The sequence below is a fragment of the Malus sylvestris genome, chromosome 13 (assembly GCF_916048215.2).
Source record: "Malus sylvestris chromosome 13, drMalSylv7.2, whole genome shotgun sequence".
In the NCBI taxonomy this organism is placed as follows: domain Eukaryota; kingdom Viridiplantae; phylum Streptophyta; class Magnoliopsida; order Rosales; family Rosaceae; genus Malus; species Malus sylvestris.
In genome coordinates, this window is record NC_062272.1 from 857,156 (window position 1) to 874,051 (window position 16,896).

General features: G+C 35.0%; 2 protein-coding genes and 1 non-coding gene across 4 annotated transcripts; 2 read left to right on the plus strand and 1 right to left on the minus strand.

Moving 5' to 3' along the window:
• The first annotated feature begins 3,925 nt into the window (after window positions 1-3,925).
• On the plus strand, window positions 3,926-12,022 carry LOC126595629 (transmembrane 9 superfamily member 3-like). 2 transcript variants are annotated; one of them, XM_050261918.1, is made up of 7 exons: window positions 3,926-4,164; window positions 4,297-4,337; window positions 4,683-5,268; window positions 5,376-5,513; window positions 5,608-5,764; window positions 5,862-6,346; window positions 11,369-12,022. In XM_050261918.1, the coding sequence occupies exons 1-7, from the start codon at window positions 4,016-4,018 to the stop codon at window positions 11,616-11,618; spliced, it is 1,806 nt and encodes a 601-aa protein (XP_050117875.1). In that variant the 5' UTR covers window positions 3,926-4,015; the 3' UTR covers window positions 11,619-12,022. The 2 variants fall into 2 exon arrangements, with proteins under 2 accessions (XP_050117875.1, XP_050117876.1); XM_050261919.1 differs by lacking the exon at window positions 11,369-12,022 and adding an exon at window positions 7,273-7,822 and having other exon boundaries at window positions 3,928-4,164.
• On the plus strand, window positions 8,466-8,581 carry LOC126598245 (U5 spliceosomal RNA). Its single transcript, XR_007614759.1, has one exon. It is a non-coding gene; the product is annotated as a U5 spliceosomal RNA (small nuclear RNA).
• Window positions 12,023-14,364: 2,342 nt separating the features above from the next.
• On the minus strand, window positions 14,365-16,654 carry LOC126597321 (D-galacturonate reductase-like). The gene is made up of 4 exons (XM_050264106.1): window positions 16,283-16,654; window positions 15,826-16,069; window positions 15,070-15,249; window positions 14,365-14,805 (listed from the first exon to the last, which is right to left on the minus strand). Exons 1-4 carry the CDS (start codon window positions 16,600-16,602, stop codon window positions 14,593-14,595), a joined length of 957 nt encoding a protein of 318 aa, XP_050120063.1. The 5' UTR covers window positions 16,603-16,654; the 3' UTR covers window positions 14,365-14,592.
• Window positions 16,655-16,896: the final 242 nt, after the last annotated feature.

Genomic DNA, 16,896 nt, shown 5'->3' on the forward strand with positions numbered 1-16,896 from the left:
TTGGACCAAAAGTTCTACGATGCTCTGATGCATTTTATTTTTCGAGATTTTAACGATTAAAACTTGATTAATGTTTTAATAGTTAAATGTCTCGAAGAATAAATTGTGAAAAATCTTAACTAGAATACTTATAGTTATAGATGATAAGATAAAGTCAGAGGGGAAAGCTTTGGGGTTCAAGAATAAATGCTCTTTACCCAAGAGCCATCAAATTTGTCACTTGGGTTAACGTTACGAGTTCGAAAGAGACTTTGGAAATATCAGACAATGATAACTGCTTACATAAGATAGAGCTTGCTCAAAATAGACCATACTCAAAGGATGAGAGAAGCTTAGGTTGGCCAACTCATCAACAACAAAATACTTTCTGTCATTTTAAGAGCACTTTTAAACGAGCCTTATATTCTTTGTAATTATTTATAGAAATGTAAAAGGATATTATTATTATTTTAATATTTTTTTGGAAAGAAAAGAATGACAAATAAAAAATGGGACAGTTAGCAACTTAGCACTAGGCATCAAATCAAATGCGTTAATATTTTCACTGATGAGTGGAAAGGGATTTTTTTTTTTAATTTTTTTTTAATTTAAAAAAAAAAATGATATTATCTATTATAGGGGTGGGAAGTGGGTTAAGCTTCACAATGGATGAGCCAAAATAATGTGGTTCAAATTCGCCTTTGACGATAATCGAACCTAAGAGGTATAAAATATCGATGATATCGGAAATATCGGTAGTTCAAAAACAAGGAAATTTCGATGGAAATATCGGGATATTATCGATATCGATAAAAATTGAATAAAAACCACGGAAATTGTAAGAAAAATTTGGAAATTTTTATTGAAACTTTGCAGGATGTTTATTTAGTCAATTATCTATTAGTTTATCACAAAAAATTGGAAGGAAATGCATTGCATGATAGATATAATTGATTTAAGTTGATTATATAGCGAGCTGGCAAACATTGTGAGTGTAGAAAATATGTAGTAATTAATGAAAGAAGTTTAAACACACCATAATCATTTATATATAATGAATTAGTACAATATTTTACACTTTATACATTGCATGGTAAGATATATGAGTGACTTGGCAAGGTCTAAAATATCAATGATATCAGAAATATCGGTAGTCCAAAAACACGGAAATTTCGATGGAAATATCGGGATATTATGGATATTTTAGAAAGACCTCTCATTTACAAGTGAAGATAAATATAACTAAACAATAATACTAACTAATTGACAAATGGAAATGGATTCCTTAAAAAAAATAAAATCAGGAAAAAGATTACGTAAAGGGCTAATTAAGGCACTAACCAAACACATTATCATTCCAATTACGAAAGCAATAATTAAGGCACTAATCAAGATTACGTAAAGGAATAATTAAGGCACTAACCAACTGAATTTTAAATTGTTTTTTGTCAACCGTCATTTTAATTTTGGCTAGGGCAATATTGTAATTTGAAACCCATTCACGTCTTTGGAATAATGTTATAGCATCACGTAATGAGCTGCTAAGTTGGTAGCTGTCATTTTGTTTCTTTTTTTGTAAGAGAACTTTAACGAAAAGCTCCCGGTACTGTTTACTTTAACGAAAAACCACATTTTTACACTAAAAAGTCAATCCTGATACTATTTACTTTACCATTTATTTTATCCTTATCGTTAAAACTCAAAGTTTTCAAACCATTTTCATTAATTTTCTTTTTTGTACATGATAGGGTAACATTTCAAGCTCATACAATCATATAGTTTGGTTGTCCCGTGGTGCTCTATCTAGTGATACTTCTATCAAACTTCAACTTCTTTTTTTCTTTCTAATCAAACTTCAACTTGCTACTCAGTACTACGCGGTCTGGTAATATTCCTCTTCATTTGGAAGTGAGAGGTCTTAGGTTCGAATCTCGTGGATGGTGAATTCGATACCAAATTAGGTTGCTCATTGTGTGGTTTAGCCAAACTTTTTATTCCCTTAATGTAAAAATATCGATGTACTAAAAAAAAAAAGAACACCAATCAAAGGTGGGTGATCGACTCTTTGTAGCAAGACAGGTCATGATATTTAGAAGCAATCCCTACCAACCATAGCACTCCCCACCTTCAAAAATAAGCCGTACATATACATGTTAAGCTAGTTAACCAATGTGTCTGCCTTCTTACACTCAAGTTCGAAAACCTCCTCTTCCAATTCGGAGTAGCTCAAAAGTTGTCTTAGAATGGGCTCATGAGAGAGAGGCCTAAATCTGCTTTGCAGTTTGTTTTGTTTTGGGCCTGCTTCTTAGTCCAAGCAAGCATTTATGTCTTCATCTTTTAGGTCAAAGTCCAAATCATTAACTAGGCCCAATAGGCTTTAGCAAACACATGCGATGCGACATGCCAGTCAGCGCTGGGACGCAGCGGGTTGAGGCTAGTCGGCCACTTGCACGAGCCCAAACTTCTTTCTTTTTGTGATCGAAAGGGCTGAAAATAATAGGTCGTTGTTTGATCCAAGTATCTAAATTTAGGGGGTGTATTCAATTGGGATTTTAAGGGATTTTAATTCTTTTAATGAATCTAGAGGTATTCAATCAGGATTTTAAGTGATTCTCTGAAATTCTAGGTGTATTCAATTAGAATTTTAAAATAGTTTATTAAAATCCTTAGAAATCCAGGTGTATTCAATTAAGATTTTAAAGAAGTTTATAACATTCCAGTTGTATTCAATTAGAAATTGATTTTAAAGAATTTGAGAAAGTTAAGGAATTAGAGGGAATTGGAGAGATTTCATAGTGTATTTTAAGTATCCACAAATCTCACCTCTTCCCATGAGATTTCGAGGGAATTGAATCAAAATTTTATATGGAATCTCTACAAATCAATTAAACTCCATAAAAATCCATGGATTTATAAATCCATTAAAATCTCTCACATTCTCAATTGAATACATCCCCCTTAGAGAGTTTCAATCTGAGAGATTTCAATGAATTTATAAATTCATAGATTTTTATGGAGTTTAATTGATTTGTCAAAATTTCATATAAAATTTTGATTCAATTCTCTCGAAATCTCATGGGAAGAGGTAAGATTTGTGGATGCTTAAAATACAATACGAAATCTCTCCAATTCCCTCTAATTCCTCAACTTTCTCAAATTCTTTAAAATCAATTTCTAATTGAATACACTTAGAATGTTATAAACTTCTTTAAAATCATAATTGAATACACCCATATTTCTAAGGATTTTAATAAACTATATTAAAATTATAATTGAATACACATTGAATTTCAGAGAATCACTTAAAATCCTGATTGAATACCCTTATATTAATTAAAAGAATTAAAATCCCTCAAAATCACATTGAATACACCCCCTTAAGTTTAGTTTTTTAATTTTAATTTATAAATTAAAATAAAAAATTCAATTGCTGAGATTGAATTTGATCACATTTAACGGTAAATAAAGAATTAACGATTCAAATTTAGATCCAACAACTAAAACAATTAAAAAATCGTTTTAATTAGATTTATTAATTTTTCAATATTTATCGGAATCTAAATATTTTTAATTTAAAATAATCTACATGAATCTTATTTATATATAAAAAAAGTTACCAATATTTTTTTTTGCCTAAATTAAATTTTTAATAATCTCGAACAAAAATTTCATGTCAAAATCATTTAGGAACAAACATTATTTTGGATTAAAACCTAAAATTTATAGGCTAAAAGTTTAGGTTTTGAATAATTAATTAAAACACCAAATATTTATGCGGTAAAATTGAAATATGGCTTTTGCAACTAGAAAAAATAGGAAAGAAAAAGAAAAATAGGATCCTCTAATCCCACAACAAAAGTTGTTGTTGCCGCCGAGTCGCTGACAAGAAAGAAAGAAAGAAAATAAATAAATAAAAGTAATTATTTAAAAAATATATAATTATCCGGTTGCTTTAGTTCCTTCGTTCATTGGCTCACACTTTCTCCAGTTGAAAAAGTATCACTCGATCTTCTTCTTCTTCTTCTCCGTCGAGACCATGAAGAACCTCCTGACCGCTCTTCTACTCGCCGTTCTAATCGCGTGCACCGCCACTCTCGTGAGATCGGACGCCTCCGACCACCGCTACAACGAAGGCGACGCCGTCCCCCTCTACGCCAACAAAGTCGGCCCCTTCCACAACCCCAGGTAACCCTATCGAGTCTCATCCAGATCTGACTTCGGATCTGGATTTCAGTCTCCATTTTCTGAAATTCTTCGTGCAATTTCTGATTTTTGAAGATTATTAATCTGCCTCTGTATCTGTTTGTTTGGTTGCAGCGAAACGTATCGATATTTTGATTTGCCCTTCTGCTCAGCAGGTTTTGCATCTCAAATTCTTTGCCTTTACATTCCTCGTTCCGTATGCAATAGTAAATTTTAGCTGCGAATTAGAAAAGATGTGCATAAAATTCTGAAATAGTAGCTTGTCTTGAGGATTTTTCACTTGGAATTTCTATTTCGGGGAGTTAATATGTTGGGAACTGCGGAGTGATTGTCCCTATACACATTTCTGATCGATAGAAGCAAAGTTTTGGGTTTTAAAATTATGATAATGATGCAGCTCTTGATTGTAGTTCTTATCGCGGAGTTTGTTTCTTGATGCATTTGCTGTGTTATTGTCTCTTTTGGTTATTAATTTGTTGGCGAATGAACATAAATGTTAGGTGATGTGAAGGAGAAGAGGGAGGCGCTCGGAGAGGTGTTGAATGGGGATCGGCTTGTTAGTGCTCCCTATAATCTTGAGTTCAGAAAAGATAAGGACTCTGAGGTTGCTTGTAGAAGGATGCTGACCAAGGAAGAAGTTGCACAGTTTCGAACTGCTGTGAAAAAAGACTACTACTTCCAAATGTATTATGATGATTTGCCCATCTGGGGCTTTTTGGGAAAGGTTGACAAGGAAGGAAAAACTGACCCCAGGGAATACAAATATTTTCTTTACAAGCATATCCAATTTGATGCTCGGTACAATAAAGACCGTGTGATTGAAATCACCGCCAAGATGGATCCTCATTCTGTTGTAGACTTGACAGAGGACAAGGATGTTGATGCGGATTTCATGTACAGTGTAAAATGGGCGGATACAAACATTCCCTTCGAGAATAGAATGGATAAATACTCACAGTCCTCTTCACTGCCACATCACTTGGAAATTCATTGGTTCTCAATCATAAATTCATGCGTCACGGTTCTCCTTTTGACGGGTTTTCTTGCAACAATTCTCATGCGAGTCCTGAAGAACGATTTCATGAAGTGAGATCTATTTTCTGTGCCTTGAGAGCTTGATGTTTTCTGAAAATCTCCTGGTTTTCTGTTTAGATTGATGTTGTCACTTATCATCTATTTAATTTCTTAATAAGGTATGCACAAGATGAGGAAGCTGCTGATGACCAAGAAGAGACTGGATGGAAGTACATTCATGGTGATGTTTTCCGGTTCCCCCAGCACAAATCTTTGTTTGCTGCTGCCCATGGTTCTGGAACCCAGCTGTTCACTCTGTGAGGATCTTATTTCATTTTTTTAGATTTATGAATTTCGTTTTATTACATGTTAGTATTAAAGGCTACTCTCTCTTCCTTTATTCATTTCCAGCACAATATTCATCTTTATGCTCGCACTGGTTGGTGTATTTTATCCATACAACCGAGGAGCTTTATTCACTGCGCTTGTGGTCATATATGCACTGACTTCTGGCATTGCGGGATATACTGCAACTTCTTTCTATTGTCAGCTTGAAGGAAAAAACTGGGTAAGTTAACCAGATTCTGTTCGGCGACAAATACAGCTTATAGTTTATGCTTTTAAAGTGAAACGGAATCATTTAGTTTCCATTTTCTGGTTGACAGGTGAGAAATTTGTTACTTACTGGGTGCCTTTTCTGCGGGCCTCTGTTCCTGACTTTCTGCTTCCTTAACACTGTTGCAATTGCTTATAGTGCAACCGCAGCTCTTCCTTTTGGTACTATTGTGGTAATTGTCCTTATTTGGACATTGGTAACATCACCATTGCTTGTTTTGGGTGGTATCGCCGGGAAAAACAGCAAGGCTGAGTTTCAAGCCCCTGTTCGCACCACAAAGTATCCTCGAGAAATTCCACCTCTTCCATGGTACAGGACTACCATTCCTCAGATGGCAATGGCTGGGTTTCTCCCTTTCAGTGCAATATACATTGAACTTTACTACATATTTGCCAGCGTCTGGGGTCACAGGATTTACACAATCTACAGCATCCTGTTTATTGTATTTATTATTCTTTTGATTGTCACTGCCTTTATAACTGTGGCTTTGACCTATTTCCAACTTGCTGCTGAAGATCATTGGTGGTGGTGGAGGTAAACACATCTTTCTTGCATTAAGTTTCTTGCTTCTATTCTAGGTTACATTGCTTATATCCTAGAAGTTAGGTTCAGTTCTCTGCTTTGTTTCAAGCTTTTTCTTTTGCTAAGTGTTTTCTAAGTTAAACTTATGCTGTGGATTTGAAGCAAAAATAAATAAGATAGAAGAAATGCTCATAATATGTTTCGAAGTATGAGAATTTCTGAAATCCAATAGATGAAGTTGTTTGGTACTAACGGTCTTCGGGGTTGTCAAGTTGTTTCCTCTATAATGTTATGTGCTTTCAGTGCTAGTGTCGTTACTTTTGAGTTATGACTCTAAAGCCAGCTCTTCGTGACTCCTATGAAGCTACTATGTTGCTGTATTTTGTAAGTAGGCTATCTTATGAGAGGTTGACTAGCAAGGACATGCTTTTTTCCCAAGTATGGTATCTACCACATTTGCTTTGTAATTCAGAGGGGTAGAGATTATCATATTCTCCGTGATCCATCCTGTGTACGGGTGATTTCATGGTTAATATTCTTATACCTTCTGATAACAGACTAACGAGGTTCTTGAAAAGCATGATTATGTAATTGATAGCATCAGAGGGAGCTCTATTTTTAAAATTCAAGGAACGATATTTCATAGAAAGTACAGTTATACTTCCGATTATGCAAAGGCGAAAGCAAGATTATTGATGTTCTCTAGACAGGATTAATGAGACTGAATCGATTTTTGGATTATCATAGTTCTTCTTTCCATTTGTACCATGATTTGTGCCTTGCTGCATTATGATTTTTCTTCTTCCTTATTATTCATTGAAATTTGTGTGATAGTATAGAGTTTTCATCCCTACATACAGCAGAGCATATATTTATTATGTCTTCCTCTTTCTATCACTTGTGTGGCTGGACTAATGAGAGTTCTTGGTTTGCGACAGGTCTTTCCTATGCGGTGGATCTACTGGCCTCTTCATCTATGGGTATTGCTTGTATTATTACTACGCCCGTTCAGATATGACCGGCTTTATGCAAACGTCTTTCTTCTTCGGTTACATGGCTTGCATTTGCTACGGCTTCTTCCTCATGCTTGGCACCGTAGGTTTCCGCGCGGCTTTGCTGTTTGTTCGTCACATTTACAAGTCCATCAAGTGTGAGTAGGTGGTCAGTTGATGGGTCTTTCGACCAGGTCCTCGTTTCTTCCTTTTTTATGATAGGAAAAAGTCGGTATTTTTGTCAGAAGGTAGGCGAGAGGGTGCCTTCAGAAGCAGAGGAATGGGCGAGCTTTCCCGAATCAAGTCCTTTCGGGGCCTCTGTTGCGCGTTTGCTTCAGGCGTTTGGGAAAATTTGGGGAATTAGGGTTTTGCCTTAACTATTCTTCACTAGATGTATGTCGTAGAATAGAAGTATGAATGTGGGGGGAACAGAAGAGATTGCTGTATGGCCACATTTTACCCCACTCTCTGAAATGACTCTTTCCATATTAGCTTACCCTTACTGTTTTTTCTAATTAGCATTTTACATTCAAATCAAATAATCGATCGGAAGGAAGGAAACAAACCTACGTTTTGGATGAGCAATTGTCCTTGATTACATCCAAATATTATAATTGCCTAGATGACTTGTTATTAGCTAATACGAGGATCCGAAAAGCCATTTAGGTCTGATGGTATTCTTCTTTATTTGGAAGTAAGAGGTCTTAGATTCGAATCTTGTGAAATGCGAATTCGATACCAAATTAAGATGTTCATTGTGTGGTTTTACCGAACTCTCTTCCTTAATGTAAAAATATTGATGTACTCGAAAAAAAAAAGGAGGATTCGAAAATATGAAGGGAGGCTCCTCTAGCTCCAGTAGATGTAGTTTCGGTTTCAACTTTTGGAATGAATCAAATCTCTCCAAGTAGGATTTGAACCTACGACCAGTTAGTTAACACCAAATTTGTATATAGATAGGGTAAACATTACAATACAATGGCTACCATACACAGCCATTCGGCGAGCAGCAGATTCATTTAAACGTATGCAGCCCAGTTAGTTAACACCAAATTTGTATATAGATAGGGTAAACATTACAATACAATGGCTACCATACACAGCCATTCGGCGAGCAGCAGATTCATTTAAACGTATGCAGCCGTGCGGTGAGCATAGAGCGAACTATTCTTTCACCCCTTACTTAAGAATACTGTGTGTTCACCGCTTAAAGCGGCATACGTCTTTTTTGGAGGGTATTTTTTAAGTGAGTGCCCATACATTTATAGTTCAAAAGTTCTACGAAAAGTTCTCCTATGATGATAATATTCCTTAAACTTGTTAGTTGAGCTAAATTGTAATACTATCGTTAAAGAGTGCTGCTATCCTCAATCTTTTTTTACCTTTCACACGCTACTCTCAATTTTTGATCATTGGATCGAATGAATTGATAAAGATAAAGGGATAGAAATCAACAAAGGGTATGTGAAAAGTAATAAGTGACGTGTGGATAGCACCACTATAGAGTTAATTAATATTATTTTTATAATTGTTGCACGTATTATAGGAATGTAATTTCCAATTGTAATTAGTGTAGAATTCTTGCCTATATATTCTAATATTTTTCACATGACAATACAAAGAGTCATATTTCTACCTAGTAGTCCTACATGTGAAAGCCTGATGTTCACACATGCTTATGTCACCCCATTTGTGTTGTTCGCGTATTTGACTTGAAAATTCGTCAAATGCAAGAGGTGTGTTAAGAATAAATCCCACGTTGATGGAAGAAGTGACATAGTCTGTGCTTATAAGAAAATTGACCACTGCCTATATTGCCAATTATAATTTAAGAAAACTAATGAAAATGGCTTGAAAACTTTGAGTTTTAATGATAAGGACAAAATAAAGGGTAAAGTAAATAGTACCAGGATTGACTTTTTAGTGTAAAAATGTGGTTTTTCGTTAAAGTGAACAGTACCGGGTGCTTTTCGTTAAAGTTCCCTAAATTTTATGGTAGAACATCAACTTCTTTATAATATCAGATGGTAAACCTGATGGCTCTAACACACAAACACAAAGATGATAGAATATTCTCGTATGTATTAGGTTCGTGGAATACCTTTGTTCTTCCAACGAACTCATTATATGGCCTAACCCAAATTGCTCTATAGTGTAATGTTATTGTACAAACAAAATGCCCATTTGTATTTAATTACAACAGAATCTCTTACACGAATAACTAAATTAATTAAACGTGTTAGTATAAAATTTGGCTCCAATACGTTCATCTCTATATAAACGTGCTGAAATTTATATTATTAGAGGTTAATTAATGATTTAGAAGTTGAAATTTGTGTTATTAGACCTTAAGTAATGGTTCAGAAGTTGAATTTACTTGAAATTTTAATTACGGCATTGTTGGCGGCCTACGATTTCTAGCAAGCAAAGACCTGAATATGTAAAACAGAACATTCCAGTTGAAGAATGAGTAACATGTAACCGTCGAATAAAGACAAACTAAAGTTGACCCAGGCTCGATTAGCTGCTGATTTTATGAAATGAAAACTAAAAATTCTCGATTGTAATTCTTGACTTTTTTTTAGCTCACCCGATATTAATTATTTTATAAAATTTTCAATATAAATAAAGAAAGATGGAGGAAAGATCGCATTCAAAATAGAACGACGAATTAGGTGAGACAAACTACGTATAAAGACTTGATCATTGAACTAAATTCCTACTTTTTAATCTGTTTTGACTTTTAGAAATGATAGCTCTGTTGGATTCAGATACTTAATTTCAAGACTTAAGAGGAAGCATGAATTAATTCAATAAAGCATGGGAAGAACCCTTCATAACCACCTGGTTAATTAATTGGCAGTTGGAAAAATTGTTGATTTGTGTTATGTTGTTAATCGACTCTTTCATAATTTTTTTTTCTTATGTTCAGGATTTCCAATTTTCCATCCCATAATGTAAGCTCGTCGAACAGTCGAACTCCTTGACATGCATGACGATTTGTCACTTTATTCGAAACACGCGATGATACACGATGTGTCATAATATAAAGAAAATAACATTATAAAATAGTCTTCGAAGACGGTCACTTTCGAGCCGTTTTCTGGCCAAATCACGGCGAGTTAGCCGTCAAAAAGGTATCATTATCTTCGTCTCGTCGAGAAGTATGATTTTCATTTTTGAATCACTTGATTTTGTTGAGTATTGAAGAAGTTATGAACGTTTAAAGTTTACCTAGTTTCTGGCGAGTTTTCCAGTTTTCCCTCGGATCAGTCAACTTTGAGGTTATTTTCTGGCCATCTCCGTCAACCATTAGGCTTCCAAATAGATATAATCTTATTCTATACTTTCCTATTTTCATTTTGATATATTATGAGTCGAATTTGATTAAGAAACGATTGAGTTACGAAACTTTGAAAATTGCCCAAACTTCCGGCTAAAAGCTTCGGGACACTTAACAGAGTTTTTAACGGAATGACCAAAATGATGGATGGTGGACAATCTCAGAAACCATTTTGGCTATTTAGCCAATAAGTTAATAACCTTGACTCATTTTTTTGTCAGAATAAGCATTTTATTTGTTGGTCAGGAGTCAATAATAAACATGACTTGGGAAACATTGATCAACCAAATATGAAGTAGACTTCAAAAATAAACTGCGATCTCCTTTTACATGTGTGGAACCGTGCAAATGGAAAACTAATTTTGGATTTGGAATCCTTTTTCCCAACTGTGGGTTAATGCTTTCACAAAGGTGCGTTGTATATGGAGAATATTTTGCTGACCATGATCAAGTGATTGTCATTTCACCATTCTATTTATCACTGTTTGATGAGTTTAAAGATCTATGTAGTGAGTAAACATAAATCTCAAAACTCTTAAACTCATCCAATAATAATAATTAGGGTGGTGAACAATAATACCACTACTTAAGATTAGTGTGAGTAAAATGCACCCAAAATAATCAAGAAGATTATTATTAGATCAGCGTGAATGTCATTTTCTTTCAAAAGTAAATAATGTTGAATTTTATTTGTGACAGGTCTTTCCTATGCGGTGGATCTACTTGCCTCTTCATCTATGGCTACTGCTTGTATTATTATTACGCCCGATCAGATATGTCTGGCGTTATGCAAACGTCGTTCTTTCGGTTACATGGCTTGCATTTGCTCCGGCTTCTTCCTCATGCTTGGCACAGTAGGTTTTCGCGCGGCTTTGCTGTTTGTTCGTCACATTTACAAGTCCATCAAGTGTGTGTGAGTAGGTGGTCGGTTGATTGTTATGGTAAGTAGGTCCTCGTTTCTTCCTTTTTTTATCATTGGAAAAAGTCGTCATTTTTGTTAGAAGGTAGGCGAAGGGTGCCGTCAGAAGCAGAGGAAGCAGCGAGCTTTCCTGAATCAAGTCTTTCGGGCCCTCTGTTGCGCGTTTGCTTCAGGCGGTCGGATTATTTGGGGGATTTTAGGGTTTGCCTCAAATATTCTACACTAAATGTATGTAATAGAATAGAAGCGTTAATGTGGGGGAACAGAAGAGATTGTTGTGTAGCCACATTTTACCCACTCTCTGAAATGACTCTTTCCATATTAGCTTACCCTAGTCTGTGGTTTAGATTTTCGATTGTACTTAGTGTAGGATTTTCGTTTATATATATGGTAATATTTACCACATCAATACAAAGAGTTATAATTCTACGTAATATCAGACCATGTTGTTCCATGTGTGAAGTCTAAATGCCATGTATATTCACGTCACGCCTATTGTGTTGTCTGCAAGTTAGCTTAAAAATTCATCACACGCGAGGGGTCGTGTTGAGAATGAACCCCACATTGATAGGAGGATGGATCTTTCATGTGTTTATAAATAAATGAATTACTCCCCATACTGCCATTTAATTCTATGATGAACCTCAACTTCTTCATGATATCAGAGTATAAACCTGATGGCTCTCACAAATAGACACAAAAGTTATAGAATATTCTCTCGCATGTATTAGGTTCATAGGATATCATTATTCCTATGATGGACTCATTATATTGCCTGGGAGTAGGATTCTCCCTCTTCCTATTTTCATTCCCTTCCCTCCCCTCCTCTCACATATTTTTTTTTGTCTTATTGTCTTTATAAAAAAATCAATATAAGATGTTGACGTGACTTAACTGTAACCATTCAAATAGGAAGAAAGGGGAAGGGAGAGAGATTAGGAGGGAAGAGAATCATCCTCCATATTGCTTGACCCAAACTACTCTATAGTGTAAAATATTATTGTAAAAACAAAATGCCAATTTGTTTTAATTATAAAAGAATCTCCTACAAGAATAACTAAATTAATTAAACTTGTTAAAGTATAAAATTTGCTATACTTACATCTTTATATATATATATATATATATATATATATATATATATATATATATATATATATATATTTTACGTACATCTTTATATATAAACAATAATTCAACTTTCATATGGAAACATCTCTATATATAATAGTAATTCTTGACACAATAAAACAATGACTCCACCAGCTAGGAATATTATTCCTCAGATTCACCGGTCAAAGAAGTATACTATTCCAATCAACCAAAAGGTCTTTAAAAAAGCATTGACTTTAAATTTTGGATAGTGCTATTCATTCGATTTTTTTTTTACATTTCACACATTCATCTTAATTTCTTAATCGTTAAATTAAATAAATTGGAGAAGATCAAAAGATAAAAATTAACAGAATATGTAAGAGATGAAGAAGAGTGTGTTTAGCGCCATCCTAAATTTTTAGATGAAGTTTTTGTTCTTTATTTCTTTCCTGCCAAGAGCATGGGATCAAACAATAATCATAATTCAGCGTCAATCTCAAGAAGTAGATCATGAGGGCCAAAAATTGAGGCAAAGGTAATTCCTTAGCGCTGAGGAATATGATCTATCTTGTCCAATTTCTCCTCAGTCAAATACTAATCGAAGATGTCAAGATTTTGATTCATTCTTTCCTTGTTTAGCTTTTTGTTACCATGTTCACAGCTTGCTCGCACACGATACACCCACCTCAATATATCACATATATATAGAAGTATACCATGTGTTGGCTTCCAGTTGTACCTATGTAGAATCATGGTCACATTTTATAACAATCTAACAAGTTAACAACAAACAAAACATGTTGTATACATTTTAAAATTTTTAAACAAGTTGATTCCAAAAAATTTAAATTTTGTGGAAAATTTTATCCATAATATACATAAAATTTGACATTTTCAAGGCAACTTCCTAAGTTCAACATCATGCGAAGCTTATACACTGGTGGATGGTTTGACAAATTTAGGACATCAATATTCTTAATTATGTTTGTAATTTTCAAATGTAATAAGAGGAATGCTAGCTACATTTTCTATCTGTATTTCCCTATCTACCTTTCTCACTCATCACTTGACACGTATATTCTACTAATAAATTAAACTACACAATTCATGCTTTTAAGGTGGAAAATGAGTATGTGAATAACACTATTAAATTAGAATTTATGACTTTAATGCATTACTAATTATAAAGTAATGCTACACTTATCATCTAATCGTACCATTATTTGTACTATCTCTTTAATAAAGGTAGGATCCACCAATGCATGTGGGTTCCATCACTATTAAAGAAATGATACAAATAAATGGTACGAGTAGTGTTAATTATGTAGTTTAATTTGCTAGTGAAATACATGTGTCAAGCGTGATGAGTGAGAAAAGTAAATAGAAAAGGTAGATGACATTCCTCTATTATATCTCAGATGATAATATTACTCTAAATTAGACTAAAAGGAGACAGAAAAGTTTTAGTCCAAAACGCAATAGGTAAAAGAGAAATATTATATTTATCATGACAATCGCGAACACAAAAATATACTCTCCGGTCTCCAGTACCTACATTTCTAGCATCCAACACAATGGAAAAGTTAATTAAAGATTATAAAACTAAGCCAATGAGCTTCACATATACACATCCAAACGAAGTCTGTACTCAAAAAGCAGAAAATTTATTATGCCTGTGTTCAAGACACGATATAAAATATATAAACAACGTGCAAACCCGACAAAATCCAAATTCTTACACAAAGATTGATAAGAGTAAAGCGTACATATATATATATATATATGCCATAAGTTCCAAACAAGTGTGGAACTTGCGGAAACTTATGGAATTCTGAATAGCAAAAGAAAGAGAAAAACCCTAGTGAGGATGAAGTCATCAATGAAATGAACGTCCGAAATGATCGATTGATCATAATCCAGCATCAATCCGGAGCACAACATCATGCGGTCCCATAATTGAGGCGAAGGTGATTGTTTTGTGTTGAGGAAGACGACTAATCTTGTCTAATTCCTCCTCAGTCAAGGACCAACTGAAGATGTCAAGGTTCTGATTCATTCTTTCCTTGTTGGAACTCTTTGTTACCAAGCTCACCCCCTGCTGGTACACCCATCTCAACGCTATCTGCATATCATTAAAAAGAAGAAAAATTAATTAGTGCAATGCTAAGCGAGAAATATGTATTGTGTGTGTGTGTGTGTGTGTGTGTAATAGACAAAAGTAGTAGTGCTAATTGTTAAAGTTTCAGAGACAGTCTGTTGGTCCACTACTAATTTGAAACGATATAATTTCCTAACTTAGTTACATGTGTACTGTGGAACCATTCATTATTAGGGAATTTAACTTGGTGAGATATAATGCTTCAACACTGATTAACTAGCTAGGCACCTGAGCAGTTGTTTTTCCTTTGGCTTTGGCCATGTCCTGGAGAACTTTTGAGCCTAAGACTTTGTTGTCTCCAAATCTAGACGGGGTTGACCCTAACGGAGAGTAGGCCGTCACATGAATGCCCTTCGCCTTACAGAACTCCCTCAGTTCCTTCAGCTGCCAAAGTGGGTTCATCTCCAACTGTATATTTTAACATACAAATGAAGTAAGAAATAAAACATATAGCCTTATGCATGCATGCATAAAAAAATAACTGATCATAAAGTAGGAATGTAAGATCATCTCCAACCGAAGGGTCCAGAGGGTCAGATGGCCGAAAATAGCCCTAAAGTCGTCCAACGAGGGCTAGGCCAAAGGGCTCGTGGACCTCATGTGACAAAAAATGGCCAAAAGGCCAACCGGTTGGCCATCTTCAGCCAGCTAGTCCGCTAGATAGCCCACATTTTTTTTATTTTTTTATTTTGTTCTTTTTCATTTGCCCAACCCACTTTTTTTTTTTTTTAATTTCTAATTTTTTTCCTACACTATTTCTCACATATTTTTCACCATTCCATACTATCTTACTTCATTTTATTTCAATTTTTCACATTCCATACTATAACCCTTTAGCTCTCGGTTGGAGACGGTTTTTTGTGACATGGCTAAAATAAGCCCTTTGGCCCTTGGTTGGAGATGATAAGAAATATGGTCATGCACTGTTCATTAAAATATTAATTTCTTGGAGGCTCAGATCGGTTGGAGATGATCTAAGTATACTTGGTTGAGGGCGGGAGGGATTTTGGCGATGGAAAGGAGGTCCTCAAGCATCTCGGAAGTGAAGTTACTGACGCCAATGCCCCTCGCAAGGCCCAGTCTCTTGCATTCTTCCATGCCTTCCCAAACTGACTTGATATCTAAGGGTAGCAGCACTCCCTTTTCTACTGGCATAGAGCTCACCACTTTCCCCAGTTTGAAGGGCCAATGTATTATGTACATATCCACGTACTCCAATTGCAGATTCCTACATAATTCGTTCATGATTTAATAGGGTTAGCTATTAGCAAAAAAAGTTAATTAGCTAGGGTTTCAACTTTCATTTAGAGGTTATTTGATAAATATTTCGTTTTCATTTTTCACTTTATTAGGAAATTTAAAAATAATAGCTATTTTTGTGAAATTTTAAAATTGAAAACTGAAATGTTATCAAACGAGCCCTTAATACTATCGGTCAAACCTTAAACTCATGTTGATGGCAGGCACTACAAGGTCTCTTTCAGCAAAGCTGGCAGAAAGCTTGGTGGTGATGAAGAGCTCACTCCTGGACTTGACAAGTCCAAGACGCAGTGCTTCAGCTATGGCTCCCCCCAGATCTCGCTCTGACCCATAAACAAAGGCGGTGTCGAAGTGGCGGTAGCCCGCTCTGATTGCTTCAAGAATTGCAGCTATGGCTGTTTCAGGGTCGACTTTAGGGTACGGTGAAGTCCCCATGCCGATCACTGGCATCGTCATGTCACAGGAGATCAACGTTACTTCAGGAACTATAATTGGCGTCATTCCTAATTAACGTACGTCGACCGAAAACTCAAATTATCTTCAAGAAATTAGATAGAAGTATATGGAATCAGAAGATATCCTGGTCTCCAGTTGTACCAATGTCTTGCGTTTATATAGGCATGCATCTGTGTAGACCATGTTATAAATCATTCATTTAATTACGGTTTATGGTTCGAATGTCATACGTGACGGCCGGCTGTGTTTAAAATAGTTTCATGTTTCCTTTTTTAAGGTTTTTGGCCTTCCAGAATATGTCTAATTAGTCGTATCTATCTGGCAAAAAGAAAATGTAAG

Bases quoted from the DNA above. Each gene is read 5' to 3' on its own strand.
- LOC126595629 (XM_050261918.1), top strand. From the start codon at position 4,016: ATGAAGAACCTCCTGACCGCTCTTCTACTCGCCGTTCTAATCGCGTGC. The intron at 5,514-5,607 runs GTGAGGATCTTA...ATTCATTTCCAG, and splicing joins GGAACCCAGCTGTTCACTCT to CACAATATTCATCTTTATGC. The intron at 5,765-5,861 runs GTAAGTTAACCA...TCTGGTTGACAG, and splicing joins AGCTTGAAGGAAAAAACTGG to GTGAGAAATTTGTTACTTAC.
- LOC126597321 (XM_050264106.1), bottom strand. From the start codon at position 16,602: ATGACGCCAATTATAGTTCCTGAAGTAACGTTGATCTCCTGTGACATG. The intron at 16,070-16,282 runs GTTTGACCGATA...CGAATTATGTAG, and splicing joins GCCATCAACATGAGTTTAAG to GAATCTGCAATTGGAGTACG. The intron at 14,806-15,069 runs GTGCCTAGCTAG...AATGATATGCAG, and splicing joins AAGGAAAAACAACTGCTCAG to ATAGCGTTGAGATGGGTGTA.